Source organism: Podarcis melisellensis, assembly GCF_964234715.1.
Source record: "Podarcis melisellensis genome assembly, chromosome: 3".
NCBI lineage: Eukaryota > Metazoa > Chordata > Lepidosauria > Squamata > Lacertidae > Podarcis > Podarcis melisellensis.
The window spans coordinates 54828804-54850379 of record NC_138530.1 but is presented as its reverse complement, the minus strand read 5'-3'; the positions used below and the strand labels follow the sequence as shown (position 1 = coordinate 54850379).

Here is a 21576-nt window from a genome sequence, read left to right as displayed (position 1 = left end):
TATTTGATTGTCTAACTGGGGGGGGGGTCTCCTCCTGGATTGTTAGCAGACTCTGAATAATTAGTTGAGCTCTAAGTGGAAAGATACCATGAAGCTGAGAGAGTATGCTGGTTTGTGTGAGGGCTTAACGGCATGAGAGAGCAACCAAAGCAGGAGACCAGGTGCCTGCAAATAATCTGCAAAGTATCTGTAAAGTATAGGTTCAACTGAGCTACCCCCTGGGAAGATGTCAAGTCTCCACCTTTTGTTCACCAGTATATTGCCTTGTTGAAACACTTACCACGATATGGCGATTTATCGCACAGCCCTATTACCGAACTTGTTTTTGTATTAAAGCAATCTATAAGATTATTACTACGTAGTAAGAGGTCGGTTGACTGTTCTAATTGTGTGTTTTAGGCCTCTTGTATCTGAATCTGTGAACAACTCACTTTTTCACCAACTAGCTGAACAGTTACAGCAACAAAACCTAGAACATCTCCGCCAGCAGCTTCTGGAGCAGCAACCTCCAAAGGTATAATATTTTGTTTTTTGGACAATAGGTGGTCATCTTTTTAGTATTATTACTATGTTTCTAGTTAGCAAAAGTGAGTTTTACTTTAATGTTCTTTATCATAAAAGCAGAAAAGCATTATAACTTACTTTTAATGTTTTTCACACAGTGAAGGCAGCAGTACAAAGATGCACACATGCAACTGTGTGTGTATGTTTGTTTTGAAGTGATTTCTTCTGATCAGTTGCCACCAAGAAGCACTTCCCTGAGATCAAAAAGTGCTTGGGGATGAGGGTTTGGTGAAAGTGGCTTAAACGCAAACTGGAGTATGTAGCAATATCCCAATGACATTCTCTTTAAGCAGCTTTCAAGTCCAAACTGGAGAGCCAGTGTGGTGTAGTGGTTAAGAGCGGTAGTCTCATAATCCGGGGAACCGGGTTCGCGTCCCCGCTCCTCCACATGCAGCTGCTGGGTGACCTTTGGCTAGTCACACTTCTCTGAAGTCTCTCAGCCCCACTCACCTCACAGAGTGTTTGTTGTGGGGGAGGAAGGGAAAGGAGAATGTTAGCAGCTTTGAGACTCCTTAAAGGGAGTGAAAGGCGGGATATCAAATCCAAACTACTACTCCTCCTCCTCCTCCTCCTCCTCCTCCTCTTCTTCTTCTTCTTCTTCTTCTTCTTCTTCTTCTTCAAGGTTCAAACTATTCAAGTGGGGTGGCAGAAGGTTATGAAGAAAGGCTTGCATAATTTAGGCCTTTTTTCCTAGTGTCATAACCCCGAAATAATACTAGTAGTTAACATCCCTCCATAACTGTGAATTTGGAGCATAGCAGCCCTACTTTGTAGATTTACATAGTTTTGCAAAGGACTTGTACAAAGAGTATCTGAATCGACAGACTAGGAATGGATTTGAAAGAAAATGGATTGTTTCAATAAAAATATTCTGATAGCAGAAACACCGCTAAGTGGGAATTAGATAATAGTTATAAATACGTTGGGGGGGGGGATTCTGACTTAGAGGCGTTCAGTTATAATCCGACAGATCATGGCTTTACCCCATTGGCTCCTCAGCCAATCACATACACCAAAGGTCTGAACCTGCCTTTCCTCTTGTACTGAGCAGGATTACGATCGCAACAATACATCATCAGTAGGGTAAAACTAACCTCTCTCACAACGGTCTAGTTATAAATTGTCATCAAATGAAATACAGGGTTCGCATAGTGAAAAGGTTTGGCAAACTTTGAGGTGGATGAATTAAAAATCGTACATTGCTGAACAGAGTTGTAATGTTGAGAGTTAGTTTAATATTGGTATTCTTCAGTACTGGTTTCATTTTTCAGGAGAATTTTTTTTCCATTTTTCAGGAGAAAACCTGAGTAGATTTGCCACTAGATGTCACCAAGCCTTGACATCTAACACACATCTAACATATCCATCTGGATTTATGAATCTATGCTCTGAGTGGCATTTGATGGAGTCATAATTTTAGTCTCAAAAGGCAGCAAATTTGTTAACTTCTCCTGTGTAACCTATATATATATATATATATATATGCTTTCGTAGATTTTATATATATATGCAGGTTTTGGTGTCCTCGGGTGTCTTCCCGTGTAAAAGTTGGGGTGTCTAGGCGACGTTTCGACGAGGTCTCACTCGTCATCTTCAGGCTGGTGCTTTCGGCTTCTTGTTACTGGAACAGAGCAGGATCTCAGTGTTTGAGTTCCTATAAATACTGTTGAGGGGGTGTGGTGTATAGCCTCCAATGTTCTGGGCAGAGAGGAAGTTCCCAGGCTAGTGTGCCTTTTCTTCTTTTGTTCCTTAATTACTTGAGGGATATCCTGAGTGATTTCTTGAGTGATATCCTGAGTACCACTTAGGTGGGTCATTAGGTGTGGATTAGTTGCTAAAGTCTTTGTGTCTTGACCTCTTGAACTTTGTGAAGAGTTTTTCTGAGAAGATGGCTGTACTGCACTTAGTTGTGCTCTGGCTTGGCTTCGTGTATAGGGGCGAGCTGTGGTTTTGTGGCTTGTGTCAGCCAGATCTGTGTAGGGATTGCAGGGGGGTGCAGCATCCGGAGGTGCCACCATGGTTTGGCTACTGGATGGTGTCTGTAATTTATCTGTGGAGAGGGTCTGGGTTTGGGTCTGGTGTGGTTGATTGGTGATGGCGTTCTGTGTGCCTCTGGATCTGGTGTCAGTTTTTGTGGGGAGGGCTAATTTCCAGATGTCTGGCAAGCGGGATGTGTCGTCACGCTTGTTCATGTTGTGAGGGTGTTTCTCTATCTCGATGGCTTCCATGATTATTCTCTTGTGGTGATGTTCCATGTTAAAGAGCAATTTGGAATCTGCAAAATTAATTTCGTGTCCTGTTTCTTTCATGTGTTGGAAAAGCCAGAGCACAACTAAGTGCAGTACAGCCATCTTCTCAGAAAAACTCTTCACAAAGTTCAAGAGGTCAAGACACAAAGACTTTAGCAACTAATCCACACCTAATGACCCACCTAAGTGGTACTCAGGATATCACTCAAGAAATCACTCAGGATATCCCTCAAGTAATTAAGGAACAAAAGAAGAAAAGGCACACTAGCCTGGGAACTTCCTCTCTGCCCAGAACATTGGAGGCTATACACCACACCCCCTCAACAGTATTTATAGGAACTCAAACACTGAGATCCTGCTCTGTTCCAGTAACAAGAAGCCGAAAGCACCAGCCTGAAGATGACGAGTGAGACCTCGTCGAAACGTCGCCTAGACACCCCAACTTTTACACGGGAAGACACCCGAGGACACCAAAACCTGCATTCCTGTACCCGTGAAAATCTACGAAAGCATATATATATATATATATATATATATATATATATATATATATATATATATATATATATTGTAAACCACCCTGTGATCCTCGGATGAAGGGCAATATAGAAATTTAATAAATAAACAATAAATGTAATTTTTTATACAGCAGTTCCTTAAAATGCAGAACTATGCATTCTAAGTTCATCTTCCAATATTTTTCGCAGTTCATAATATTAATGTTTCGATTCCTCACTAGAATTGCAACGGCTCTTCTCTTGGTTTTTTCACATAATTGGGCAAAAACAAACAAACCAACAAATATTCTAATAATGATACAAGTTAATGCCAAATTGGGCTGCTACATATGTACAGCATGCCGCCTCCTGCAAAGCCAGTAGAGTTTCAGGTAAAATGGATGGAAATATTAACCTTGTATAATTTCTTTTTGCAGGCAAGTCCTGAGGAAACACAAGAAGGGAATTTTGGTTCTGAGCATTCAGCATCACCTTCACAAGACAGCAGCCACCAGCAGTTTTTAGAAGTAGAAACAAATCTTGACAATTCAATGGATGTTCAACAACAGGTGAAATATGCTGTTTCTCTTTACATCTATGAAGTGTGATCTCTGTCGTTACAGTTTTACAAGATCAGTAATGTAAATTTTGTAAAATAAAGGCTAAATGCACTAGCCTTTGTTAGGGTCTTCCTGGGCAGCAGTATGCTATTGATATGATACTGGGCCTAAGAATTCTTCCCCATTCATTGAACAGATGGTTGCTATCTAGTGATAATTTCATGAATATGTGCACCACAAGAGAATAGCACATATACCCTCAAATTCTGCATGTGGGGATTTTCCCACATCACTCTTTTCTGCGAATAGAACCGCAATGAGGAATAAGATCTTCATATGCAAGCCATTTTGTGCATATAGATTGCTTTTGCGAAATTATTGTGAGCATGTTTTCCTGTACTTTGCTGTGAGCCCCTCTTTCTTCTCTATTCAGGACATGGACATAGATGAAGGTCAAGAAGTTGTAGAACAAGAGGTATTTGAGCAAGAGGAAAAGAAACCTGTAGTTCCTGCAAGATCAAGAACACGTTCAAGATCCCGCTCAAGGTAATTTTGTAATTTTCTTAATATAGTAGATTATTATTTTTTTGTCCCAAAGTTCAAAAACCAAAATGAGTTTTGTGCTTTTCTTATGAGTGTTCTTTTAGCAGCATTGAACCAATTATTTTACAGGTCTCCAAGAAAAAGAAGGTCCAGATCACGATCTGGCTCTAGAAAGCGTAAACATAGAAAGCGTTCGCGCTCTAGATCAAGGGAAAGGAAGAGGAAGTCCTCCAGGTCCTACTCAAGTGAAAGAAGAGCTAGAGAGAGGGAAAAAGAACGACAGAAAAAAGGATTGCCTCCTATACGGTCAAAAACACTAAGTGGTAAGTCATCTGCTTGCACTTTAATGTTTCTAAGAATAAAATAATATTTAATTTATTATTAGTCATTCTTTCAAAAGAAGCAGAGGGTTGAGACTGATTTCTTGGGACATTTTTTCCTAACGTTTCCTAATTCACTTTCCTGCAATGTGTTTACGGTACATATTAGTTTTGGCGTGAGATTTTACATGCTTTATGGTAGGGGTTAGTTAAGAGTAGAATTCTCTGCTTAAAATTAAACAATTGTATTTATTGGTTTGATACATTACATGCCCTGTGCAAGGCCCCAACTTGCTTTAGCTTGTCTGTGGCAAAAGCCTGCGTAAAAGATTCCAGCTTAAGTGAACATATGCGACAAACTCTTATTTGATTTATTCAAAATTTGTTTTTACAGTCTGCAGTACTACACTTTGGGTTGGTCAGGTGGACAAGAAAGCCACCCAGCAAGATTTAACCAATTTATTTGAAGAATTTGGACAAATAGAATCTATAAATGTAAGTGAAATAATCAGCATATGTCTTTTTAAAAATAATATAACCTTGTTTGAACAGTTGTGTACTCGTTAGTAGAAAATAAGGGTTAGTACATAGCAGTAAGGGATGTGGGTGGTGCTGTGGGTTAAACCATTGTGCTGCTTGGGCTTGCCAATCGAAAGGTCAGCAGTTTGAATCCCCACGACGGGGTCAGCTCCCGTTGTTCTGTCCCAGCTTCTGCTAACCTAGCAGTTTGAAAGCACACAGTGCAAGTAGATAAATAGGTACTGCTCTATCGGGAATGGCATTTCCGTGTGCTGCTCTAGTTTCGCCAGAAGCGGCTTAGTCATGCTGGCCACATGACATGGAAAAACTGTCTGCAGAAGCAGACAAACGCCGGCTCCCTCGGCCTTTAAAGCGAGATGAGCACCGCAACCCCAGAGTTGTTCGCAACTGGACTTAATTTTCATGGATCCCTTTACCTTTACCTTTTTACATAGAGGTAACTGTACTTCCTAGCTAGTTCTAGAGGAATTTAAGTGGAGTTCTGCTTACACAACAAGGCAGGTTTGCCTGCCTCTCCATTGCATCTGCAGCTCATTGTGGTTCTTGAAACGTCACTCCTGAAAGTCAGGTTGACCCTCCAGAATGGCATGGGTGGTGCTGAAGGAGGGGAAGCTGACATAAAGTGTGTGCATGTGGTGGTGGTGGAGACGGGATCACAGCTGCAAGAGTGTTGTGGAGTCATCTTCTTGACACTCGGTATCACTGCTGTGTACTAGGACAGGGCAGTGGTAAGGTCAGAGCTTTGTGAGCACAGGATGGGAGCACCAGAGACTTTGACTGATGCACAGCTCTGCACAATCCTAGTAAGTGGCAGCAACACCAGAGTTGAGAGGATAGCACCGCCCCACCATGATGGCCATTCCTGAGTCTTAGCCATTAGTTTACACTTTACTATTACTTGACTCTTGCTTATAGATGATCCCTCCCAGGGGCTGTGCCTATGTCTGTATGGTTCATAGACAAGATGCCTATCGTGCTCTTCAGAAACTAAGCTCTGGATCCTACAAGATTGGATCTAAAATTATTAAGGTACATCTTCATATTATTCATCTTCAAGATAAATTATATTAATTGTTTGCTTTCATATACAGTGAAGAATATAACATTTCATGGTTGGTAATACCTATAGTTACTGACAAAAAATAGGAATTTCTTGATACTCTGTAGAATAATTTTCTTGTCAAGACAGTGATTAGAATTACAAGTGGAATATTTCAAAATGGGAAATCAACAGGAACACAGTTTTAAAACACCAATTAATATAACTTTATGGCTGGTGGTAACAGTATCTGCATTAGAGCATCATTTGGGGGGGGGATTGGTTATAGGGGAAGAATTTCAGGCAAGTACAACACAATAATTGTAGAGGACAAAAAGGCTCAAAGAATTTGGTCTGTGCTAAATAACTTGACAATGAAGTTGTAGAAAGTATAACTCAGAAGAGGAAAATAATTACATGATGGTGAAAGAATTCATTTTAATTTGGATATATTGAAGGTTTTGCATAGCGAGTTCTTCCATCTTATGAACAATGTAATAGGACTGTTGGTTAGTATGTTTGAAAGGAGATCAAAAGCCTAGTAGAAATGTTAGTTGTGATTTATTTCCATAACTATTGAATTGTATTCTATTTTCAGATTGCATGGGCTTTAAACAAAGGTGTGAAAACTGAATACAAACAATTTTGGGATGCAGATGTTGGAGTTTCATATATACCTTGGGAAAAAGTTAAATTGGATGATTTAGATGGCTTTGCAGAAGGAGGCATGATTGACCAGGAAACCGTAAATAGTGGTAAGAATCGTTTATTTATTTTCATCTTTTGTTACAGAAAAATGTTTTTCCGAGATACTAGATGTGCCCATTAGACTAATAATGACAGGTGTTTTGTTCTCATACTAATTAAGAGGTAGGCTAGCAGGTGGCAGTCAGACTGAATCATAAGTGTCCAGTTTCTAAAGTCACTAGAAAATTTCTATCTTGCACTAGAATGATTGCCAGACTAAGACTGCAGTCCTCTATACCCTTCTTTGGCAGTAACTCCCATTCAGCTCATTAGGACTTACTGAGTAAGCTTCTTTAGGATTGATTGACAATACTAAACTAATTCACCAAGGAGTCAGTTCCATAGGGCATACTTGTATTTACTTCTGAGTAAAAATGTAGGATTGTGCTCTAAAACTTGCCATATTAGATCTTCTAAGGATGGTATAACAAAACAACTCTAGTTATTGGTTTCCAAAAACTGTCGATACGATATAAGAGTTTCTAAAACTATCAGGCACAAATTGTTGACTGCCTTCACTGTAGATTCAAAGAGCAAGCTTAGTAGTTCACATCTAGCTGTGCATTAAAGTTTTCATGAATTGGCTATGACCAGGCAGTTTTTCTGAGCATATCCCCTTATTCTCCAGTCATTAAAAAGATTTAGGTTTCATGGAAAGTATTCTGAAAATGTTTTAATATTTTCAATTTATTGTGGTAGACGATGAAGTGTTTGGATTGGGCTGTTCCTCTTTCATGAGACTCAGGCAGGAGCAAAGAATTGTGGGAGGTAGACCACTGTTTTGTTGGCTGTTATTCAACTGAGTCCTCTGTAACACCTTTCTTTGTTATTCTTAGTTACTTCACAATCTTCATCTTCTTAATCTGTTTGTCCAGATATTTTGTCCAGTCTTGGTTACTATTGCTGTCTGCCCTTTGATTTGTCCTCTGCTGAGGTAAAACAGCCCCCCCCCCAAAAAAAACCTTTCTGCCTGCTAAACGTCTTTTGCTAACCTATGTCCAGTGTTTTACTTCTATTTCCAATTAATTATTTACTTTTGGTCTTTATTTCCTGTTGCTGGCAGTTGCTGTTTCAGCAGTTGGACTGCCATTTTCCTCAATGATTTTTGTGGCGTGGGCTACCTGTTACAGCAACCACACGCTGCTTCCTTAACAGTTTCTTACTGTATACATTATATGACATTATTTCTTTTGAATTACATTGTCAGGAGGTGGATGCTATATATGCCTGAATTTTATTATGGGGAGTTGATTTTCTTTACTCTTGTTCTTGTTCACGTGTTAGCTGTGGGGAGGTAGGCCCTTGTATTTAATTTAGTTTGAGATTTTTGTGACCATGCTCCTGCTTGGCAAGTCCGAAAAACTGAGAAGCGGTCTACCACACACAATTATTTGCTCTTGTCTAAGTCTCATACAAGAGAAACAGCCCAGTCCAAATACTACATCACCCACCTAATAAATCTACTATTCAGGTAAGACCAATTGTCCTTTTCTTCCTTTATTGAAACACTAATTAAATCTTATTATCTTGTTTCTTTTCTTAAGAATGGGAAACCGCAAGAAGCTCAGAGACCACGAAAGAGCCTGTGCAAACAACCCAGACTATAACAGTTGACAAGACTACAGCCGTAACAACCCAAACAGAAACTTACACACAGTCTGTCACTATGCTACAGGTTAGTATTGGACTCAATTCTGTCTTTGCTTTTCTCATCCAGGAAAGGTAGTCAGACATGGAATGGGTTATATTCTGTGTCAGCAAGCAGGACTTGAAATTTTCTGGTTTCAAAAGTTTTTACTCTACCCTTCTCGATTATTGCTGCCATCTAGCACAAACGCCTGACTTTTGCAGCCTGCAAAGCCAGGCAGTTTTTGCTTCCCCTTTTAGCAGAAGGTTTCTGACCCCCTGCAGTTTGTAGGAGAAGTCCCCCTCATCCCCCATACCATTTGAAAAGCAGAAAGTGAAGAATTTATACTTCTGTTATTGGGTCTTGGCATGGGCATAGTCAGGCATTATGTTGGGGGGGGGGCAGAACTGAGTTATCTGTGACACGATTGGTCAGTTAAGCAATTTTATTTATTTTCTTGATTGGGGCAGCAGCTGCTCCCAGCCGCAACCCCTTGGCTATGCCCATGGATGTTAAAGCAAGTTGTCTAGGAAGGTTGCTATCCAATAAGCTGAAGGGCTGCCAACTGCAGAAGGAAGGGGATATATGCTAAAACAGATAGACTACAGGTCCAGCCCTCAAGAGAGCACTCAGCTAGTAAGGGACCACTGATATAGCCAGTCTGGCAAGGGATGAGGGCTCCCAATCTCCCCAGCAGCAGTGGGGAACGACCTGCTGACCGGGGATAGGGGATGACAGTAGAGTAAGCCCCTCAAATAGAGACAGTGGACATTCCATCCCCTCCATCTTCCATTATAATTTATAAGTCAGAATTAACTCACCTCCAACTCAACACACTTTCCCCAAGGATGATCAGGATCAAAATCACTCTAGCTTAGATGACACAGAATGAAACCCCTTATTCTCATCACCAGTGGGCAGATCAGAACGCTCCAGAAACAGGAAGGTGTATAACAGTCTCCTCCAATGCTTCCTGAGCTTGCTGAGCACCCAGGTAACATGGATCACATCATTGTGCTCCTTCTTGTTTCTGGAGCATTCCTATCTGTTCACTGGTGGTGAGAAGAGGTACTTTGCTTAGAGCTGCTGTCTGATCAGGGGCTAGAAGGCTGCCAGAATAGGCTCATTTTGCCACCCGATTTACAGTAAATCTCTCTCCCTGCATGCTCACTTTCCCAATGCTCTAGTTAGCTGTGAGTTGAAGAAACACCCAATTATTAGTACTCCATAATTATGAGTATCTTTTATTGTCTATGCAATGTAAAGTGACACTAACTATACACTTTTAACCATTTTTATGTCTAAAGGTTGTGCATCTGAAGGAAAGCACAACCTGGATATATATATATATATATAGAGAGAGAGAGAGAGAGAGAGAGAGAGAGAGAGAGAGAGAGAGATGATGATGATGATGATGATGATGATGATGATGATGATGATGATGATTATTTATTTATTTGATTGATTGATTGATTGATTGAATTTATGTACTGCCCTATACCCAGAGGTGTCAGAGCAGGTCACATAAAAGATCAACATAAAAATCTCAATATATATAATCAAAATAAAAATAACAACCAAATAATACCCTAAAATATGCTGCAGGTTTAAGATGGTCTGAAGAGATATTTATTTAGTGTATACATCCCTAAGTCCGAAAGCAGGCCTAGCATCCAGGTGATGATTCTTTCAGTGCTGAAAGATTATGATTGTCCTTTTCTGTGTGGAGGTCCCACTCACAGTCATTAGCATGGGCACTTATTTCAGCCTCTTGACAATCACCACAAAATGGACCAGAGGAAATCCTTCAGTAGAGTCGAGCTTTAAGCACATAGTGTTAGTTTTATTCAGCTCCGGCCCTTGAGCTGATATGGCTCATCTTGCCTTGAGCCCAGCAGAGTAAACATCCCAGAGTCCGCAAACGAAAGGATGAAGCAGATATGGTGCTACATTGCCAAGCTTTATTTCTAACCTATGCTGAGAGCATTCAAATATACATCTTGTCTCTGTGAGAAGCAGAGAGCAACTCCCAAAGAAACGAAAGATCAAAGAAACAGGAAACCAGTGAACGTCACATCCAGTCTCCCTTTCCCGTGAGAATCCAACAGTATCTGCACTGTGGAATGAAAACAAAGTCCCATGACTTGCAGCTGCTGCTCAGTGAGGGAAACAGAAACTAACACATAGGTGGTAGGCAAGTGTGACAAGAATCTCCTCTGAACCTCTAAGGATAAGTGGTTGCTTTTAGACATCCAGTTCCTATTTTCTCTCTGGATGAGTTTGAAAATTGGATTTCCTGTGAATTTTCATTGCACACTAATGATGAAAAGGCAATATTCCCTGCCGGTCGTATGTTAATAGATTCTGCTCTGCTCACTGCGGGGTCTCATCAGATCTGGGAGTTTGTTTTTGTGAGTTTAATTGTTTATGTTTTTGCTTAATTATTTCAGGGATCTCTTTTTCTCTTACTTAGTCATTTGTTTCTTTCAATTAACCAAAATACCTTTGAGTTAGCTTTTTGTGTTAAGAACCTTCTGTATTCACTTAAGCTCCAAAATGTTGGGAAATTTCAGCCAATCAGACATGATTTTTAGGCAATATTGATACAGTGGTGCCTCGCAAGACGAAAGTAATTTGTTCCGCAAGTCTTTTCGTCTTGCGAGTTTTTCGTCTTGCGAAGCACGGTTTCCCATAGGAATGCATTAAAAATCAATTAATGCGTTCCTATGGAAACCGAACCGCCTTCAGACCAGGTCTGGGGACAGTCTGTCCCCCGACCTCTTCTGAAGGCTGGCGGGGGCGAAAGTCTTTGCTTCCCCCCCGCCTGCCTTCCCGGGACAGTCCCGGGGGCTTTTAAAATGCAGCGCTGCCTTTTCCGCTCTCCCGGAAAGGCAGGCAGGGGGGAGCAAAGACTTTTGCCCCCCGCCCGCCTTGGGAAGAGGTCCAGGACCTCTTTCCAAGGCGGGCGGGGGGCAAAAGTCTTTGCTCCCCCCGCCTGCCTTCAAAAGCCGTCCCGGATAGCGGGAAGCACTTCCCTGCTATCCCGGGCCGCTTTTAAAATGCTGGCGGTGGGGAGCAAAGCCTTTCGCCCCCGCCGGCCTTCCTGGACCTCTTCTGAAGTCCAGAGGGGGGGGGGAAGGCTTTGCTCCCCACCGCCAGCATTTAAAAAAAGGTCCCCGAGATTTCCCTATAGGCTTTCGTCTTGCGATGCAAGCCCATAGGGAAAATCGTCTAGCGAAGCATCGCAAAAACCGAAAAACCCTTTCGTCTTGCGGGTTTTTCGTCTTGCGAGGCATTCGTCTTGCGGGGCACCACTGTACAGTACAATAGTGCTGGTTGGCTGTTAAGTGACAGAGTAGGGGACCCAAAGTCCCAAATCACTGTTCAGTGGAGGAGATCAGAGCAGTGTACAGTAGATTTAGTAAGAAGTGACACTGCAAGATGGAGCAGGCTTAACAGCCTTTAATTCACATTTTGGAACCATAGTTCCAAAATGTTACCATAGTTACTATTGTCATTGCGTAGATTTTGATTCTAATTATTACTTATACATCCCAATACTAGGCATGTTTTCCAGAGGAAGTACTGCTACATTCAGTGAGACTTACTTCCCAGTAAATCTGCATAGCCTTAAAATAACGGGATTATGTAAATATTGAAGACATACTTTGCTTTTCTCCTAAACAGATTCCTGTAGCTCCATCTGTGCCAGCAGTTAGTTTAGTACCACCAACATTTCCTGTTACAATGTCTGTCCCTCCTCCTGGCTATAGTCCAATTCCTCCACCTCCCTTCATGAGAGCAAGCTTCAATCCTTCACACCCACCTCCAGGTAAGTTACCTTTATATAATTTAGACATAAATTTATGCATAAATTCACATAGATTGATCTGATTAAAAGATCCATACTTGGATGCAAACTTCATTGAATCCTGTAGGATTTGCTTCTAAGTATGTATACATAGGATGGGCTGTTGGAGTTAACTGACGTATGTTTATTTAACTTGTAATGCTTAAATGATACTCCTTTATTTCATTAAAATTTATACACCACTTGATTGTAAAAACCTCAGAGCGGCTTACAAGAAGATGAAACAATAAAATAAAAAACCCCATACAACTGCACTTTAAAACACAAAAGATGCAAAACAGAATATATTGGTTTAAATAATACCGCTTGCTCATAATTTTAATTCAGTCGAGCACTTGCAAATACAGTCGTACCTTTTGTTCTCGAACGGAATCCATTCCGGAAGTCCGTTCAACTTCCAAAAATGTTCGAAAACCAAAAAGCAGCTTCCGATTGGCTGCAGGAGCTTTCTGCACTCTTATATCAGAAGCCACGTTGGATGTTCGGCTTCCCAAAAAAGTTCACAAACCAGAACACTCACTTCCAGGTTTGTGGCATCCGGGAGCCAAAACGTTCGAGACAAGGTGTTCGAAAACCAAGGTACGACTGTATGCAGTGAATGCTGTCTTCTATACAAATAAGTTATTCAGATCACTTTTGCTGGCTTTGTCTATTCAGATTTATTCTTTGTTTCTTCTAGGTTATTTGCCTCCCCCAGTTCCACCACCTGTTCCACCGCCGGTAGTTCCAACCCGTAAGTTAGTTTATATCTTTCCTTCTTGTGTCTTCAGTTAGGCAGTGCTCTTTCACCAAACTCCAAAATGGCTCCTACATTTAGAGGACAACTTAAAATACATTTGGTATGTTTGTTGGAGGGAGCTACTGATGAGAATTTTTTAAAAAAACATTAACTGTGTTGTGTATTTGTATTGGAATATGCCCTTTGTTTTTAATTGTATAGATCAGTGGAAATAGTTGTAGCTCAGGAGAAACTTGCCAGCCTCTATGATAGCTACTTTGATAGCAAACTGTTTTTAAAATGATTTGTTTGCTTGTAAGGTGAAGGCATAGTAAATGTGTGTTCATTTTGTGGTGCTGTAAATGGTAGCTTGATAATACTGCAAATAGCATATTTAGTCTATAGTTTAGGATTACCAGATTTTTTTATTACATCATTTGCACATACAACTATATGAAAAGAATTCACTGTGATACTGCAACATAAGCTGCAATCTTTAACACTTCTACTAGGGCGCAAATCCTATTGAATATACCAGGACTTCATTGTGGGTAGGCATGCATAGGGTTATAAGAAGTTGTATGTGTGTTCTGTTTTACAGCTCTTGTACAGTCTTCGCTACCAATTGCTCAAGAGTCAATGAAAGATTATAGCAACCTTGCTCTACCAGTTGGCACTGTTTCTAGTAGTCTTACCACCCCAACATTATCTGCTGGAAGTGCTTTTACTCCTCTGTCAAGTAACAAGTCAGATTTAGATGAAAAGGGATCCCATCTTGCAGATCTTCAGATTTCATCAAGTGAAAACAGAGCTGGTAAGTAGCCCAATGAAACTTTGCTCATAAAGTTTGTACAACTAGAGTGGTCATTTCTGCATGGGTATTCTAAAGGGGTAGTTATTGGAGTAGCTACTGATGCCAAGGCCACATATTGTAAGGTGCTGATCAAATAATAAAATGTCCCCTGATTTTAAAACTCACAGTGCATAGCTTAGCTTTCTACATGACATGTTGGTTTTGAATGTGCAACAGATGCAGATACAGCTGCTGAAACACTGTTTATCTGAGACCAAGAAACATTTTGCTTCTTTTTCCTGGAGGAGTAAAAGATGGATTCATAATGTCTAGAGCTCCATGCTATCTCATATGGAACATAGTTCCTGTTGTTTCCTACATTCTGGAGTGTTCTACAATAAGATCAGAGTACATGTTACTTTCATTAGCGTTGCAGGCCTTTTCAGTAGCATTCATGTGTATTTCTTGTTCCATGTTGGCATTTTACAAAGAACGGCACCAAATTTTTAAATCCCTTTCTGTATTCTTTTATATTTTATCTCAACTTACATGACTAGGTAGACAGGGAAATATCTCCTCTTTTGATTTTGATTGTGTGACACCCTAGTTAAAATATTTGAGGAGCATTTTTATTATTATTATTTCAAATCCTGCTTAATTTAGTCTGTCCCCAAATTTGAGATGCTGGGTTTACTTTTTACAAATATGATTTCAAACAGATAAGAAGCCAACTGATAAATGTTGATCTTGGTTTAATCTAACTCAGAGATTAAACAGCTACAGTTTCAAGCAACACAAGTAGTTGATTAAAAAAAGAAAATTAGCTATTTCATAGTATGTACTCTTTTTTTCTGCTGACTTAAATTTTTGTATTTGCCTTTCAGTTCCAGATGATGTTTCAAGCAGTTCTGGACTTACTGGGGGAATGCAGCCACCAAGTGTCTCAACCAGTTCGGGGCTTGTTGGGGGAATACAGCCACCTAGTGTCTCGAGTAGTTCTGGGCTTGTGCAGCCAGCCAGTGTGTCAAGCAGCTCTGGACATTTGACAAGAGTTCAGCCACCTAATGCTTCAAACAACTCTGGGCTTTTGACGGGTGTCCAGCCTCCAAGTGTCTCAAGCAGCTCTGGACTTCTGGCAGGACTCCAGCCCATGACTGTCTCAAGCAGCTCCAGCCTTCTAATGGGACTCCAGCCACCCATAGTGTCAAGTAACTCTGGACTTTTGTCAGGAGTCCAGCCACCTATAGTGTCAAGTAGTTCTGGGCTTTTGGCAGCACTCCAACCACCTATTGTATCAAGCAACTCTGGGATTCTGGGATTGCCACCACCGATTGTCTCAAGTAGTTCTGGACTATTAGGATTACCACCACCAAATATTTCAAGTGGCTCTGGACTTTTAGGGTTACAGCCACATGCTGGAATTCAAAATGTACCCCATTTAACTATTGCTAGTCAAAGGTTGCCTGGAATGCCTCTAGTAGATATCCGCTCAGGACTAATGCCACAGCCACCTGGGCCACGATTTCCTCTCCTGCAGCCTGGAATACCACTACAGCATAGCATTCCTCCTCCAGCAATCCTTGACCCATCCCTTCCTCCGCCTAGAGCTTTTCTTTCAGGAGATTTGTTTACTCAAACAGAGAGACCATTTGGAACTTCTGGTAGACAAAGTGTTGATAACATGTCTAACTCAGATAAAAGGTTGGCACTTGGAGATGACAGCATTCAGCAAGAAGGAGATAGAGACTATCGCTTTCCTCCAGTGGAAAATAGGGAGAACATTAATCGGACCTCTTCAGTGGATATGAGGGATTCAGTTGGAAGGCCATCACTAGATCCAAGAGAAAGTCTAGGAAGACCTCCAGTAGATGGAAGAGAACATCTTGCCAGGCCACACATAGATTTAAGAGAGAACTTTGGAAGACCAGGCATGGAAGGACTTGGTAGGAGAGACCATTTTGCTTTCAATTCAGACAAGCACTGGGGACAAAGAGGAGATTTTGATGAAAGAGAGCATCATTCATTTCCTACATTTGGTGGTCTTAAAGGCTTCCAGGAAGACCGAGAAAGGTATCGTCAAACAAACTACAGATTTGAAAATCGAAGTGGCCCAACTTGGAACCGGGGACTTGAACAAGACACTCACAGAGACTTTGATGATCGCCGAAGACCTTGGGAAAGGCAGAGGGACAGGGATGACAGAGATTTTAATTTTGGCAGAGAAATTAATGGAAACAGATTTGGGAGAGAGAGAATACAGAACAACTGGATACCCCCTCCACATCCAAGAGCATTTGAATTTTTTGAAGGTGGCACATCTCAACAAAAGACTGACAGTGTGCCCCAAGTTAATGGTGAAAATGCAGAGACAGAGAGTCAGCCACCCGCAGCGCAAGTACAGGGTGAACCAGAACTTTATGAAAAGCTGGCAACTTCAAGTGACACAAAAAAAGAGAAGAGTGACACAGAAGCTGAATTAGAAAGTGAACCAGTGGTAGAAAGCACAGAAACTGAGGGGACATAATCATCACTCAGTAGGTAAAAAGATACCTTTTGTAAAGTTGTCATCTCTCTCTGTAATAGATGAATTGCTGACTGGACCTTAGTAGTTCACTTTTGTCTGCCAGAATTAAGTTAATCTAATGTTCATGTTCATCTTTCACTTAAATAGCTGTACAACTGACCTGTATAGAAAATTGTTCTTAATTTGAACATGGTAGGTAAACTTTCCTTCTTTTCTTTTTTCTTTTTTTATTTTTTCTGACAAAACGCAAACTTGCCCCACTTGCTTTTACTTCACAAGGATAAATAACAGCTTGTCAAACAAACAAAGACTTCCTATGGAAGAAATGGAAATTTTTAGATATTGCTATTAGGTTGGCCATGGAAATTGTTATACTTGAAAACAGGTGCTGGTGTATCTTGTCCAGGTTTTTAGGCTGCTGCAGAATTTTAAAGCATAGGCAGAGCTGTGATACTATATGTTCCTACAGTTTGGCCAAAAAGAAAAAAGGAGCATAAATAATACAGAAAATGGTGTGTTCTTGATATTTCTGCATTATAGTCTCTTATTTCTCAAAAGTACGTGTCTGTGATTTGTTGCTCGTACTGCAGTGGGTTAAAAAAATTTGAAAAATTAACATACATTTTAATGTTTTTTTTAGATGCCAATAAAGCATTATTTGTTTGATAAGCATTCTAGGTATTGTATTTTTTATATACAATCTATAAAATCCTGAATGAAATGTGCTTTAGCTAATTGTTGCAAAAGGTTTATAGTACTCTTGTAAGACCAGTGCAACAATTAAATATGCTACAAAAGCATATGCCTTTCTACTTAAAAGTAAATCATGGAATCGCATTAGTTTGTGTATAACATGTGTATGTAAATATTTGTGTAAAACTGTATGTAGATACCACTGCTTCTGTGTGTGATTGTGTATGTGCACACACTCACAGAATAATGTAGACAGTTAAATAAAACTGAAATGGAATTAGGTTATAAAATGAAAAATTGTCTTTCACCTTCTTTAGATAGCAAGAAGATGATAAAAGCTGATGTGACAGGTTAAATCAAATTAACATTTGCTCTTCTAAATTATGATTGCTTTAGAAGGTGGAGTCCAATATACTCTGAAGGGAGGGTGTAAAGTAAGATTTTAGTTGTTGTTTTTTTTAAAAAAAGTGTGGTTATGTTTGAAGCAAATATTGAAGAAAATGTTTGAATTGTCCTTTTTTGTAATAGTTATAGTGTTCTGGATAGAAAGTGGTAGCATTAAAATACTTTGTGATTATCTTCTTGCAGTGAATATCTGGTCCATGGTTGTTGCCCAAAACATAATTGAACCTCTTTAAGAACAAAATGAAACAAAACACTATTAGCTTATAACAAATAGCTGGCCACTTCAGATCATCCTGGCAGCAATCCTATATATGCTTACCTAGGAGTGAAACTTTCTTCTGAGTAGCCATGCATACGATTGCTCTATTACTAAAATGGCTACCATGCCAGTAATTAGCATCTTATATCTCTTAGATGAGGCCACAAAAAAAATCCCAGGCATCTGGTTGTCAATCTCCTTAAATATTAGGTACTACCATCTAGTAGTTTATATTTTTAGCAGACCAGTTTCTAAAAATTTAATGCAGCCCCAAAAATGTGATTCCTTGTACTAAAAGATGAAAATATTTTTAGGACCTGTTAGTTGCCAAAAAATAGTCAGGTTGGCATCGTACTGTCACATGGTCCTTTCTTTTTTAAAAAAGCAAACTTTATTTTCTACATTTCTTACTCATCCTCTCACAATACAACCTGGTAAAAGAATATGGGTGGAACTCAGTATTACTCCCCTGACATTTAGCAGTAGAATGGAAGGCTATTTGAGGCACTTCCCCCTTCCTGTATAATCCTAAAGTCTGTTCAAGAAGATTGCAAAACCATCTAGACCAAATTAGGGAGGCAGTGCAGGCTGATGGGGGGAAGAGCAACCACCACAAATTGTCTTCCATTTTGCTGACAGATGTCTTCTGTTAGCAAAGCAATGCTATTTGGATCCCACCTTTTAATAATAATGTTGAGAGTGTTGCAATAAACTAACATTTGATGTAGAAAATAATTAGAGGGAGAAGCAATTCAGGTCTTACAAAGTTAACTTTTTTCCCTAAGAAGTTGAAAGAATGCAATACTTGAAAAGAGTCCGTGAATAACTAGAACACAGCCATTAATAGAAGGTATCTTTTTGTTGCCATGATGTTTGGTAATTGCTGTTTGGGAAGGGAAATCCAATTTACAGTTACATTGCTGCTTAGGAAAGCTTGAGTTCTCTATCTTTCATTCCAGAACGGAAACCTGTACACTATTGTCTGTTGATATACATTAAAAATGCACCAGACTGTTGATGGTCTGGCTGTTAAAATGGATTCAGATTCATTGGACTTGCACATTTTAAGGTAATTTTCAAATTGTAGTGAAGGAATTGAGTCATGTAATCCTGAAGGGTTTTTGTGTGCTAATCTGGAATAATGTAATAGGTTGAATGTCTTTGCATTTCCCTATTTTGGGAGAAAGATTGTTAAATATTCTTGCTGGAACTGGTGTTATCCAGATTCCATCAGTCTGGATGTTTGTTAGATTCTGGATAGAAAGTTTGGCCTAAGTGATGAGCCTTGATAGGCAATTCTGCAGGTCTTTTAAGACTTTAACAGTTAAAATAATGAATGTAGCAACACTGGTATTAGTATTTAACTGATTAGAATCTGTACATCAATACAATTGCATACAGAATGGTATATTTGTGAGTACTGTCGCTTATTATTGGAATAGGCTAAGTAAGAAAGACAAGACTCCTGCCTTTTATTATTCAACATTATGTATGTTTTCCACCAAAGGTTTTAGTTATGGTTAAATTAGTCTTGAGTTGTGGCATTCTGTTAAGACAAAATTCAAAAATTGAGATCCAAGTCTGCTCTCTGAGTCTTCTAGTTGAAAGGATCTGTTTTGTTCTTTGTGATGCTAGCTAGAGTCAATAGCTTTAGTATAGTGACTAATCTGTCAATTAGATCATCAGCTTTAATGGCAAACTAAAATTTTCCACCCAGATTGTTCAGTAACGTTGAGGAAGTGTTGCTGGACAGATCTTTCTTCCCTGTTATTTTCCTGTTATTTTGTACCCACACATAGCAGATATTTTGCATTTTAGGTTGAAATTGCTAAGGGCTTTCTTTTAGTAATATGACACAGTCAAGTGAAGTAACTGGCAGTATTCTTTCACTGATGGCATAATGGCTTTTAGCATGTTAAATTTGACTGTGATGTGGTGTTATAATAGGAAATATATTCCAGATTCCCAAATAGGTAGAGAAAATATTTTGCAAATTTAATTGATCAATAAAATTATTCTCCTACAACTCAATACTTTGACAGCACTGCATGAGGATTAATTAAATATGCTGTTTCGTTCGGTTTAAAATAAGCTAACTCATATTGACCACGAATACACATGGAGTATTACAGTCATCAGTAACACTTTGCATAGTTCCTATAATTAATGTAAAATCATATCCTCATAATCAGAACTACTTTAAACAAAGCGCATATTTGGATTATTCATCTAAAACCTCTTGTTTCAAATCACAAGTGATTAAGCCAGTAGACTTATTTTTTAAAAATATGTAAGCTGTTTTAAGACATCAGTCAGGTTATTTAATAATAAAACTTGATTTTCTTTGTTTCCTGGTTATTACTCTTATAGCATTGTTTGTTCAGAACTAACTCCATTGAGTTCAGTGGCGATTGCAGTCTTGGCATTCAATGAAATTTAACCTCGGGGGCTTGTGCTTGTTCACTTTTAAATTAAGCTATCTTGGTCTTATTTATGGAGTACAGCTGATAAGTTTTTGCAGTCCCTACAAATGTGATTTTCAGAAATGGCATTTTGAAAATGATAAGCAGATATAATTGTTCTTGAACAGTTTCTCAGGCAAGGAAGAACTGAGCTAGTTTACCTCTGACACCCACAATTTCTGAAATTTTTACTTTTGAAAGCTCTTTTGCTTTTTACCTCACTTTTCTCCACCTGGTCCTCATGTTTGTTGTAAATCATACCCAACCATGGAATGACCTGAAAAGTGAAAATGACGTAACAGCAATTTTCTCATGCTAAGCACCGAATAACCTTTGTGTATTTGTACTTTTGAAACACTGCATATTTTTGTAACAGATCAGTTCTTCAGTTTATCATGAAGCTTGGGATTGGAACCTTTAGAAGCATGGATAGATGGAAAATTTACAATCCCAAACTAGATTTCAAAGCTTGTGTAAGCATGCAACATTTCTTGTGTTTCCCTTTCCTGTCCACTTTCAGTGCAGACAGACATTAAAACTACTGTAGAGTTAAATACATGGCATGCAAACAGCCCCAGAGACACAGGGAAGAATGGTGCATAGTACATGCTGGATCACCTGATTCAGGACTTCAAAGTATATATGGGATAAAGTATCCTATTTGTTGGCGTAGTCACAAGTGTTTTTCTGCCAGACCTCAAGCGACTCTAAAATAGAATTAGTTGTAAGTGTTGCTGCTGTCCCACAAAGTTACACATGGTGACAAGATGGAGCAAATGGTGAATGGAAACTACTCTTATATGTTATTTTACTAACGTTTATGGCCAGTGCTGAAGAATTTTCTCTTAATGCATTAGAAAAATAAGTAAAATACCATAGGACTGCCATAAATGGAATGTTTTGAAATACGCTTGCACTGTGAGCAGAATACTCTTGCACTGATTATGAGCTAGTTTAATTCTGCCAAAAAATTCTTAGTTTAATTCTGCCAAAAAATACTTTCATTAATAGGAACCCAGTGTAGGGCATTTTTGGTCCACAGGCATAATTAGGTCCACCAGGCCACTGTAGCCAAGCAACACCCACCAGTGCCATTATATGATGCCCGTTGTAGGACAGGTAAGGATGTAGCTGTCAGGCTTCTGACATGCTATGCAAGAGGCTT

The 21576-nt window shown here is 39.5% G+C and overlaps 1 protein-coding gene across 4 annotated transcripts in view; it reads left to right on the top strand.

The window, feature by feature from the left end:
• Positions 1-21576, top strand: part of SCAF8 (SR-related CTD associated factor 8) — a 72733-nt gene that overhangs the window by 20602 nt on the left and 30555 nt on the right. For 2 of the 4 annotated variants that reach the window (XM_081905135.1, XM_081905133.1), the window contains exons 9-20: positions 400-514; positions 3748-3879; positions 4304-4416; positions 4543-4736; positions 5128-5228; positions 6189-6302; positions 6911-7067; positions 8604-8734; positions 12374-12518; positions 13237-13290; positions 13877-14089; positions 14953-17864. In XM_081905135.1, the coding sequence (XP_081761261.1) occupies positions 400-514; positions 3748-3879; positions 4304-4416; positions 4543-4736; positions 5128-5228; positions 6189-6302; positions 6911-7067; positions 8604-8734; positions 12374-12518; positions 13237-13290; positions 13877-14089; positions 14953-16592 (3109 nt within the window). In that variant the 3' untranslated portion in view covers positions 16593-17864. Of the gene's footprint in view, positions 1-399; positions 515-3747; positions 3880-4303; positions 4417-4542; positions 4737-5127; positions 5229-6188; positions 6303-6910; positions 7068-8603; positions 8735-12373; positions 12519-13236; positions 13291-13876; positions 14090-14952; positions 17865-18908; positions 19019-21576 lie in introns of those variants that run through there. The other 2 variants (XR_014166722.1, XM_081905134.1) reach the window with 2 other exon arrangements.